The 12018-nt window shown below is 39.8% G+C and overlaps 1 protein-coding gene across 1 annotated transcript; it reads left to right on the top strand.

The window, feature by feature from the left end:
• The first annotated feature begins 8039 nt into the window (after positions 1-8039).
• Positions 8040-10043, top strand: LOC130053884 (uncharacterized). The gene has a single exon (XM_056161531.1). It carries the CDS (start codon positions 8040-8042, stop codon positions 10041-10043), a length of 2004 nt encoding a protein of 667 aa, XP_056017506.1.
• Positions 10044-12018: the final 1975 nt, after the last annotated feature.

Genomic DNA, 12018 nt, shown 5'->3' with positions numbered 1-12018 from the left:
GTTCACACATTAACTTTAATACATAACTCTTAAGTCAAATTGTAAATTCTACATTTTTATTTTTTGGTTTTATTATCCTATGTAGACCCAACACGTTAATTTCTAGCTGGTTACAGTTTTCAGACCAGATGCATATTTTTTGGTATGTTGTCACGTCATATCTTTACAAGTATTTTTCGTGTGTTGATTATACATTTGTATATGTGTGCATCATGTTTGTATGTGTATTTGTTATATGCTGTTTTCTTTCATATGTATTTGTACTTGTTTCGACACTTTACCACACACACACAGCTTGCAATAAACGGATTGATCCCAAATGTTATATTGTGTGTACTTGGCTATGCTAGCTGTTTTCCAAACAGCGTAACTAAAAAGTAGGTAGACTGTTCAAATTATAGCGTAAAGTAATGAATTTGATGTTTACGTTCTTGTTTTGAACTGTTTACGTTTGACGTTATGTTTTTGCGTCATTCTATAGTGACGTCGCACAGTATACGCGGCCGCATGGTTTTGTAGTTCCCAAGAAATCGCTATCCCATAATGCCCAACTGGAAGAGTTTGGCTTGTGAGCAAACAAACTCTGGAGGAAGTTTGCATTCTTTATATCATATAAAGAAAATTGTCCTTTAGTCCTGTTATAGGAATGACGTCACAATACGTTTGGACGTTCAGTTTCCATTTTGTTGCTACGACGATATTGGTCCGCGTCATATAGAATTATCCATCAAATAATATCAACGCGGTTTACTAGATTGAATTATAAGGAATGAAAGTAATTATTATTTGTTTTAAACGATATAAAGTAAGTTTGGACAGTTTACGCAATTTTATGATACGCTTCGCGGGTTTATAATGCGTAAACTATCCCAACTCACTTTATATCGTATACAACAAATAAAACTTACTTTGATTCTTTAAATAAATGTCAATACGTTATGTCACAGACGTAAAAAAGGACTATTTTAACGTTAACGTTCTATGACGAACATTTACTTGTATGTACATTCAAATAAACAGAATAGATCATGTACAATATCAGTTTTATGAGTAAAACAATTTATCATTGTTGTGATACTGTAATACAAATAAGCGACATAGTAATATTCAAGATTTACGTTAAAAATATTGTGCATCTAAGTAAACCCAGAGGTGCATTTTTATTGACCGCCTATATGGTATGTACATGTAGTGTTTATATTCTGAGCTTGAATGAACTTTAGTGCAGAATAATAGTAGTACAATGGTTTCATTTACATTATACACTAGGCACAATCACATGTGCATTGACAGCTGCTAAACGGATACAAATTAGTAAAGAAGAGAAAAACCAACCAACCAACAACAACAACAACAACAAAAAAAAAAAAAAAAAGAGGGGGGGGGGACAGTGGATCCAAACAACAATGCTCAGTGTCAGGTACAATCGCCCAACAATCATTGTAAAAATTCCTCATAAGAGGGGGGGGGGGGCAGTGGATCCAAACAACAATGCTCAGTGTCAGGTATAATCGCCCAACAATCATTGTAAAAATTCCTCATAAGAGGGGGGACAGTGGATCCAAACAACAATGCTCAGTGTCAGTTACAATCACCCAACAATCAATGTAAACATTTCCTCATAAGAGGGGGACATATATCAAAGTATTCATAAATGTAAGCTTGACATGTTTTAGTAACATTATTGACATATAACAAAAATAAAAGGGACCTAAAATGAATAATCTATTGTATTTAAATTAAAAATAATCCGATCTGAAATTAAAATTACATGCATTTTATTTAGATGCACATATTAAGGCTGCAACTATAAGGAAGCGAAGAGGATCGGGTTGATAAAGGAAGAACAGGTTCAGAAGAAAAGAGAAAGAGACTTAAAGGCAATATTTGATAAATCAAATGAATTAAAATGCACAAAGAAATCCGAAGCACAGAAAAGGTGGTGTCAGAAAACACGAACCAATCAAATATCGGATGAATTGCAGGAAATGGCATCCCGTGGGGATCCGGGTTAGAATGCGTCCTCAGTACCCCTTGCTTGTCGTAAGAGGCGACTAAATGGGGCGGTCTTTCGGATGAGACCGCAAAAATCGAGGCCCCGTGTCACAGCAGGTGTGGCACGATAAAGATCCCTCCCTGCTCAAAGGCCGTAAGCGCCGAGCATAGGCCTAAATTTTGCAGCCCTTCACCGGCAATGATGACGTCACCATATGAGTGAAACAACAATCAGGAAGTGGCAGATCTCTAATTTGCAAACAAAATGCAAAAAAGTCAAGCTTTGAAAAAATTTAAATTAAACTTGCCAAAATCTCCTTTAAAACAAGCAGCTCTCATTGCTGCAAATTTGGACGAAACAAGATGTGTTTGTGAAACACAAATGCCCCCGATAATGGCCAAGGTCAAATATCTTGGTACCAGTTGAAAGATCTTGTCACAAGAAATGCTCATGTACAATATGAAAGCTCTAATATTAACCATTAAGAAGTTTAGACCAATGTAAATTTTTAACAAGTAGGTCAAATGTGAAGGTCAAAAGGTTTAGTACCCACGGAAAGGTCTTGTCACAAGGAATACTTATGTGAAATATCAAAGCTCTATCACTTACTGTTCAAAAGCTATAAGCAAGGTTAAAGTTTCAGACAGAATTACAGACAGGACAAAAACAATGTCCCCGATCATCGATCTCGGGGGCATACCAAATTCACCAGCAGTTAAATTACTAGAAAGTAAAAAAGTTGTTCTCTCTCCGGAAGAAAAAGAAATTGCAACACTTCAGTCATCTGTCTCATTGACATTAAAGAATCTGTCACATCGTAAAACGAGAAGATGCGACAAAGCGCGGTAAGCGATAGATTTCCTTACAGCTTCCATTTGTGGAAATTCCGTAAAGGAGACAAACTTTAAATCGTCCGTAACTAAAAAACTTGCTCGTCCGACAGATATTTTTCACTCGGATTCTTCCCGTTTTGAACATACAAAGCGAAAAGCAAAATTCGACACGCTCTCTGATGAATATAGGAAATTTATAAGTGACTTTTGGTGTGGACCTGAAAATTCTGATCCCACCGGAAATAAAAATGATTTAAAGCACGTTAGAATCGACCTAAAACAATACTCTTTACATGCAGTTCAAGTTTTAGAAAAAACTCAAAAACAAAAATCTATAACAAAGTAGGTCAGAGGTTGTTTGAGGCATGTAAACCATACTACATCCGCTCCTCCGGAGCAAAAGACAGAGTAGCATACTGTTGGCGGTATCACTTGGAGATGAAATACGTTTTCAAAGCCTGTATGGCTTACAGGTAAACAAATGTTTCCAATCCTAAAGTTTACGAAAATATGTATGAAATGGTCTCCGAAACACGTTGTCCAACAAATGACGACCATTACAAAAAAGTTTGCCTGGATCGCGCTTGTCAACATTGCAGTGTTCACACTTGTACACCAAGGGATAGGAATCGGACGATCTCTCTGCAGATGTGACATGGAATTATTTTGAGTATATCACTGTAAAATATAAAAGACGGGCAATGAAAGAAATAATGATGGTAAAAAAGGTTACTAAACCTGCCAAACTTTTCGGTCACCTAAAAGGACTTCTTCACAAGTTCGCTCCCACAACGTGCGCGTTAAATGGCAAATGCAGCAACTCAAAAATTTACAACAAAGTCTACCGCAAATTCATTGCATAACTATTCACGACTTCTCTGAAAATTGCAAATGCTGTGATAGAAATGAAATTCAGTTCAATCAATATCACAGAACCGAGGTGCCAATCCACGTCACGATAATTAATATATATGCGATTCTCGAAGTACATGGTATTGAAAGTACATATTTAATAATTGAACATTTCTTTGTCATCTCCCTTGACGAAAAGCATGACCAATATTTTACTCATCATTGTCAGAAATTAGTTTACGAATATCTCTGATCTATTTCATGTGAAGTCCATACAATGCACGAATTCTGTGATGGCCGTGCAGCACAATACAATAGTAAACATAGTTTTAAAGACATATTTGAATCTGTTCCTGAATTTGGTTACTCAAAGTCAATCCGAATGTTTTGTTGAAACAAGTCACCCTGTGACCGCAAGATGCAGCGGACGGGTTCTTAAAAAAAAATCAAGCGGACTTAGCAGTTGTGCCCAGACAGCACATGATTCAAAATGCCAGACACTTGTTTCAAATTGCTTACGAAAAATTGCAAAATCCAAAAGGTTAACCAAACGTAAAATGAAGAATTTTCGATTTTGTTAAAGAAATTCCACGAAATCAAAGAAGACTATACAAGCCCTCTTCATGGTATCAGATCTATCAACAAACTCATTTCAAATGTCAGCAGTGAACATTTGTTGAGATATCTCTCATGCTACGATTGTGAAAAATGTATGGACGGTGACGTGGCCAAATGTGCTAAAAGAGAATGGCTAAGCACCCCATTACCTGTTGAATTTTCACCCGAACTGATGCTGATGTTGATGAAGCAGATGAATAACATTCTCTCGCCGAACTCATTTCTAAAAATAGCATCCTAGCCCTGTTGTCTGAGGAAAGGGACTACTATTTGTTCAAAACAACATCTAAACCCACAGTACTCCGGCATGACAAAACCGACAGAGTGGGGAGCATCATTCAAGTTCAGAGACGAAGTTGTGCGTGGAAAATATTTTATTCAATGTCGTGAAAACCACTTAAGATTCGAGTTTAACCAGAAAAAAATTGCTGTTGTGCCTGTTCTATCAATTCTATACATATAATCGAAAAATGAAATGCAGAACAAAATTGTAACTCCAGAGAAGATTCATCTCACAATTTTACGGTGTGTGAGCGACTCGTGTTCACTTCAGTGATGTAGTGTTTACAAAACTAGAGACACTGAATATTGAACAATAAACCACAGTCTGTCTGTCGGCAGACATGGGTGTATGAATCAATTTATACCTAAATCCTCGCAACATGCTTATCCTTAATACATGTAATTTATTTTCCAGCATTAGGAAATTGTATATGCCAGAAAGTAATGTGTTTAGAAGTAACGGTGGATGACGTGCTAGTCGTTAACCGAACATGTACCAAAATCACATAGTTCTTAATATGTAATCTTACCGTAATCTCTTCATATCAAACTGAATGAATTTCTAATTATTGTCAAATTGAAAATTACACACTGTACAAAACATTTTTAATAGTTTATTTTAATTAAATCAAAGTTTAGAAATACTCTGCGTTATTTTTTTTTTAATGTTGTGTTAATATGTTCCTGTTGGAGTTCCAACAGTCTCGTTTAAAATCAGCATTTCGCAAGTTCTATGGTCGTTATAACGATCTAGTTTGCCAATACAATCTATCATTGGGTCAAATGCTGTCGACTCTGACGTGTTTCATGCCGATTGTTAGGCCGTTCTTGGCATACTGATTTTGACTACGGATAACTCCGTTTACCTGATCAAGATATAGGTGATCGGTCGACTGGGGATGCTTACTCCTCCTAGGCACCTGATCCCACCTTTAGTATATCCAGGGGTCCGTGTTTGTCCAAATCTCTGTTTTGTATTGCTTATAGGAGTTATGAGATTGATCATTGTTCGTTATCTTCGCCTTTCATTCACGTTATTTCCTTGTGGACTAGTCAAATTTCCCACATAATATACATTATCATTGCATCCATATGGAGATGCAGTACCTAGGGTCCTGATCCAGTGATCTTCTCATTGTCTACGAAAAGGTGTACTCAATGTTGGACTATTTGTGTGATGGTAATCCCCCCAAATCCTTACCTTTTGGGCAGTACTTATAAAGGACTTCAAAATACTACGTAGTATTAACTGTTTGAAGGCCGATTTCGGATAACCGCGACTGCAGGAATGCGGTAAATTGAGAACTGCCGAAGCATTACATATTCGCTCAATGACTACAGAAATGTACTCGCGTAATTTTCATTGATTGTTCCTTTAGTGATTAATGAGCTTGAAATGTCAAATTAATGAAGTACCACCCCCCCCCCCACCCCCCAAATCGATCGTCGACTGCCTCTATTCAGACGTCCTATATTTACCGCATTTCAATCGGAACACAATCCCGATGAATAGATTGATTGAAAACTGTTTAACGTCCCTCTCGAGAATATTTCACTCATATGGAGACGTCACCAATGCCGGTGATATGGAGCGCCAAATTAACATAAACTCAAATAATTAAAGATATCATCAATTCTATTATTGCTCTTTAATTGAATTAATTCACGTATTAAATCAATTATTGCTCTCATTAAATGAATTAATGCGCGCTTCAATTCAATTATTGCTCTCATCAATTGAATTAAGGCGCGCATCAATTGAATTAATGAGAGCAATAATTGATTTTTTCCCTCTATAGTAATATATAGTGAAAATAATTACCGGTGTGATACCTTGAAGAGCACTGCATTTATGAAGGATTTCTTAAAACATCAGACTCTGATACAGATTCTAAATATTAGTAAATAAGAGTAGTATAACGCGTCCCGATAGGGGGTTCAACTGAGTGCACTTTTGAGGTCAAAAGGTCAAGTTTTAGAACGCACTGGAGAGTGCACCGAGGCTGCGCGTGCCGAGGTAGCGCGTGCTAAGGCTGCGCGTGCTAAGACGGCGCGTGCTGTGCAGGGCTAAGGCGGTATGAACTAGAGCGGAGATGGGAGCTATGACGCAACAATGGGGAAGAATCGATAACACTAACTAAAGTCGAGATCGCTATGACGACGAGGCCTGTGTTTTATCGTTGTGTTAATCCTTTAAAATCCACAGTGTTATGAATAAAAAACGCATGATGTGAAGTTTACACATTTATTAAATAAACAATCTAATTAATTTAGAGTCCAGGTTATTGACGTTGTGGAACATTCTATATGACGCTGTGGCCGAGCTAGGACTGGAACATTCTATATGACGTTGTGGAAAAACCTGCTTTTCTATGACGTCACAATAAGTATATAAACGCAATACACAATTCGCGTTGTCACTTTCATCAGCATGTCTGAGCGAATACACAACGACTTACGGAATAACAGAAATGGACTCCCCCGCAATGATATTGAACAGCGATTGAGATTTTTAGAACAACAACTTCACATACAGCGAGAGCGTGAATTAGAACTCCGCAGAGAAAACTGGCGACGAGTGAGATTTCTACAGCGGGGAGGGGGGGATAGACAGAGAAAAACGCCAGTTAGTGTCGGAATATTATCAAATCAAGCTCGACAGAGGCCGCCATTCCAGGAAATTTAAAGTGAAACAAAATGTGTACAACGTTACTTTCAAAGAGCTTCCAGATTCTTCCTTTATTCGGCGATTATTCAAAGATATGCTCAAAAATGTGAAACGGGAAATGCAGTGCAACCCCAATGATTATTTACGGCTCAATATTCGACACCCGTCTTTGGATTCCGAGATTTGGGTGGAATTCACACAGTCCAAGAATCTCAACGAGGATAAAATTTTGAATAAGATAGAAGCCGTACAGCAATCTAAGAAAGAGTTCCTGATGACAGACGGAGCCACACAACTGGATTTTTTTCATGTGAAATATCCGCAAGGTAGCGGGGGAAACAAGAAAAAACATCTGCATGTGGATAAGGAGAAATTTAAGATCTCCAAGAGAGCTATCGTTCAAATTCAAAACCCCGAGGATTCCCTATGTCTACCCCGAGCTATCGCCGTGGCACGGTTACACAGTCAAAAACCTGAGATTCCGGACCCCGAATGGGAAAAGAAATGGTTACGCATGAGAAAAGGGGATAAAGATTCTCGCGACCAGAAACGACAGGCCTTAGCTCTCATGGAACAAGCCGGGTGTCCAATCAATGAACCTTGTGGCCCTCAGGAGTGGGAGAAATTACAGGAGGTACTTGCCCCTCATTATCGATTGAAAATATTTCAATTTAAGACGAACACATAGCGTTTAAGGTTAGTACCCATCTACAAAGGACAGGGCCATGGTGTTTGTTTGAACATTCTGCTGGATAACGAACATTACGATGTCATTACATCTATGCCGGGAATGACGGAAAATCCATACTATTGCGATTATTGTGATGTAGGATATAGTCACACCGAAGATCATCGTACCGTCTGTTCTCACCGATGTTCGTTTTGTTTAGCCGATACTCCCTGTTCCCCGGACGGTACCCATACGAATTGCCCTCATTGTAAGGGTTTTTTCAGAAATGCTACGTGTTACGAGACCCACTTGAAACCCTACAGTAGCAATACTACGACAACCGTGTGCAGTTTAATGGGACGTTGTGACCAGTGTCAGAAATGGATGTCCCAGCAATTATTAAAGGGACACGCGTGCGGGGGAAAAACACAATGCCGCATCTGCAAGAAACTCGTCACCATGCCACATCGCTGCTTTGTACAAAAGAAACCCAAGCCCAAACGCAACAAGGATTTAAAAATGTACATTTATTACGACTTCGAATGTACACAGGAAAACGGAATTCACATCCCTAATTTATGTGTAACAGAACGCGTGTGTCAACATTGCGACAGTTTAGATATCGACATCCCCTGTCACTACTGTCAAGGATTTGGAGCACAACGCCGCTTCATATTTCAAGGACCCGATACCTTAAAACAGTTTATGGACTGGTTATTGCAGGCCGAGACGGACGAGAAGGGTAATGTGACTTTCAAACACGACGAGGCTACCATCAATGCGCATAATTTCAAGGGATACGATGGACAGTTCATCTTGAACTATCTGGTTCACACAGCCTGTATCAAACCCGCAGTCATCCTCAACGGGAGTAAAATCTTATCCATGGGAGTATTCGGCTTGAGATTCATCGATTCTTACAATTTCCTACCCTTTGCCCTTGCCAAGATGCCCTCTGCGTTTGGATTAACAGAACTGAAAAAAGGCTATTTTCCCCACTTTTTCAACACGGAACAGAACCAGAATTACGTGGGGGCTTATCCAGATGCGCACTACTACAATCCTGACGACATGTCGATAGCCAATCGCGAGGCCTTCTATACCTGGTACAATCAGCAGCAGGGAAAAGAGTTTGATTTCCAGAAGGAATTTCTAGCTTACTGTATCTCGGACGTGGATATTTTGCGGCGGTGTTGTGCGCAATTTAAGTCTACCCTCTATGGTCTCGTACGCGTCGACCCATTTCAGGAATCGATTACTTTTGCGAGCACGGCTAATTTAGCCTATCGACGAGGATTCATGCCCCCGGACACCATTGCCATTATTCCTAATATGGGATATCAACCTTCGCGCCGCTACTCGGCCAAGACTTGTCGTTGGTTAGCCTGGTTAGAGAATCAACACCATTCCATACGTCATGCTAAAAACGGGGGTGAAGTCACTTTAGGGCCCTATACGGTGGACGGGTACGATGAGGAATCGCGCATCGTCTATGAATTCTACGGCTGTTACTGGCACGGGTGTCCTATCTGTTATCCGAATCTGTTGATGGAAATGCATCCTCATCGAGTCCAGCATACGTATCAAGATCTGCACGTGCAGACCTTGAAACGAGCCACAGCTTTAGAGGAACAATGGTATACAGTTGTGAGCCTATGGGAACACGAGTTTGACCGGCAAGTTCAAAACAACACCGAGTTACAAACGTTTATACAAGAAGTCAATATTCAGGATCCTTTAAATCCTCGGGAAGCCTTATACAGAGGTCGTACCAATGCCACGCGTCTGTATTGCAACGAGGGAGACATGCGATACGTCGATGTGTGTTCCTTGTATCCTTACGTTCTGAAATACAAACCGTTTCCCACCGGACATCCTCAAGTCATCACCAGCGATTTCAAGAATGTGAGAGAGTACTTTGGTCTCATTCATTGTCGCGTCTTACCACCACGAGGTCTGTATCACCCCGTCTTACCCTATAAGACGGGAGGAAAATTACTCTTTCCCTTATGCCGAACCTGTGCCGAACATCGCAACTTAAACCCTGACGAGCGATGCCAGCACACCGATTCACTGCGCAGTCTGACTGGCACCTGGGTGACTACAGAACTTCACAAAGCCTAAGATTTAGGATATCGTCTCGACCGCATCTATGAAGTTTGGCATTTTGAAAACTCCAGTCAGGACTTGTTTCGATCTTACATCGATACTTTTTTAAAAATTAAACAAGAAGCTTCCGGATTCCCCGATCATTGTCAAACGAGCGAACAGAAACAAAGCTACATCGATGAGATCCGACGACGAGAAGGTATCTTTATGAATCTTTTAGATATCGAGAAAAACCCTGTCCGAAGAACCATTGCCAAACTCTTTTTAAATTGTCTATGGGGAAAATTTGCTCAAAGACTACAATTACCGAAAACCCAGTATCTGACCGAAGAAGAAGAATTACAACAAAAAATAGAAGATGCCACTTTAGAAATCAAAGGAATCGAGCTCCTAGAAAATCGAGATCATCCGGAAACTGACATGATGCTAATCAATTATCAAGAGAAAGAAGAATTCCTAGAAGACTGTCCTTTTGGAAACGTAGTACTGGCTTGTTTTACCACAGCGCATGCTCGTTTACATTTGTACGAGACGTTAGAACCTTTGGGGGAACGCGTCCTCTATTTTGATACGGATAGTATTATCTATCAACATGACGAGACCCAATTTAACCCTACCATTGTCAACAGTTTAGGCGGGTGGACCGATGAATTGAGTGGAGATCGCATCGTCAAGTACATGTCGGGAGGGCCTAAAAATTATGCATACGAGACCGAAGGAGGCAAATCTGTGTGCAAAGTCAAAGGTTTGACTCGGAATTATCGGGCTTCTAGGATCGTCTCGCTCGCTACCTTAGAAAAAATGTTAAAAGGAGAAGAAGTCAATGTGCGTTATCCTCACTTCATTCAGAGAACGCGCCAGCACAATGTTCGCACCATTCCCTTAGTGAAAAAATATCGCATGGTGTATGATAAACACCAGCGGGTTCATCATTATAACACGCTTCCTTATGGGTATTAGGTATAAAAAGGAAACGCGTCTTGAGAAAAACATCAGTCTGCAAAATGAGTAAATGTGGATCACTACAGAATCCTTCAGTGCCTTCCTATGGTGAATTATCGGCTCGTCTAGAGTCATTTCAAACAGCCCCCGATATTCTGTTGAACTTATTACCTAACATTGCAGAAGCCGGATTCTTTTACAAAGGAATGGATGATAATGTGCGTTGTTTTCATTGCACATTGTCTCTCAAACATTGGGAACCCGGGGACGATCCTTGGATAGAACATGCCTATTGGAACCCTCATTGTGCTTACGTGTTGTGCAATAAAAGTTTAAAATGGGTACGACAAGCCTTCAATGCCTATGCCCGCGCTAAAGACAGTGATCGCGATTGGGGAGATTTGCCCTTAGACGCGGCAGGGAATCCGTTGTGTACCCAGAAATGTCACATTTGTTTAGAACGAGACTTGAGAATTGCTTTTTTACCTTGTGGTCATTTATGTACTTGTGCTATGTGTGCTGCAGGACTTAGAACATGTCCTATTTGTAGAGATTCTTTTGTAGAAACGGTTCGTATTTTTACTTGTTAATAAATATGTATGATTCCTTGAACTTGTGTCATTTATCAAGATGTATGCCTACGAGACACTGGCTCCGTTTCAATTGAAACATGAATTTACTATGGTGGTGGCGGGTCCCTCTAAATCGGGTAAAACGGAATTTGTGAAGCAACTGGTACAAAATACACAGTGGATATCACCACCCCCAGAAAAAATAGTATGGTGTTATCGAGAATGGCAACCGGCTTACGAATCATTACAAAAATCTGTAACATTCGTTCACAACATTCCTCAAGACGATGAGAAATTAGTCGCCGATCTCAGTACTCGGCATTTACTCATTTTTGATGATATGATGGGGGGTAAAGCCATAGAATCTATTGTAGATTGGTTTACGCGCAAAGCGCATCACCGTAATACCAGTGTTATATATATCACGCAAAATCTATTTGATCGGGCCGTGCAACATCGTACTATCAGTCTGAATG

This window comes from Ostrea edulis, chromosome 4, assembly GCF_947568905.1.
Source record: "Ostrea edulis chromosome 4, xbOstEdul1.1, whole genome shotgun sequence".
In the NCBI taxonomy this organism is placed as follows: Eukaryota; Metazoa; Mollusca; class Bivalvia; order Ostreida; family Ostreidae; genus Ostrea; species Ostrea edulis.
The sequence above is the reverse complement of the archived record's forward strand: the minus strand, read 5'-3'. Positions and strand labels throughout refer to the sequence as shown.

Bases quoted from the DNA above. Each gene is read 5' to 3' on its own strand.
- LOC130053884 (XM_056161531.1), top strand. From the start codon at position 8,040: ATGACGGAAAATCCATACTATTGCGATTATTGTGATGTAGGATATAGT.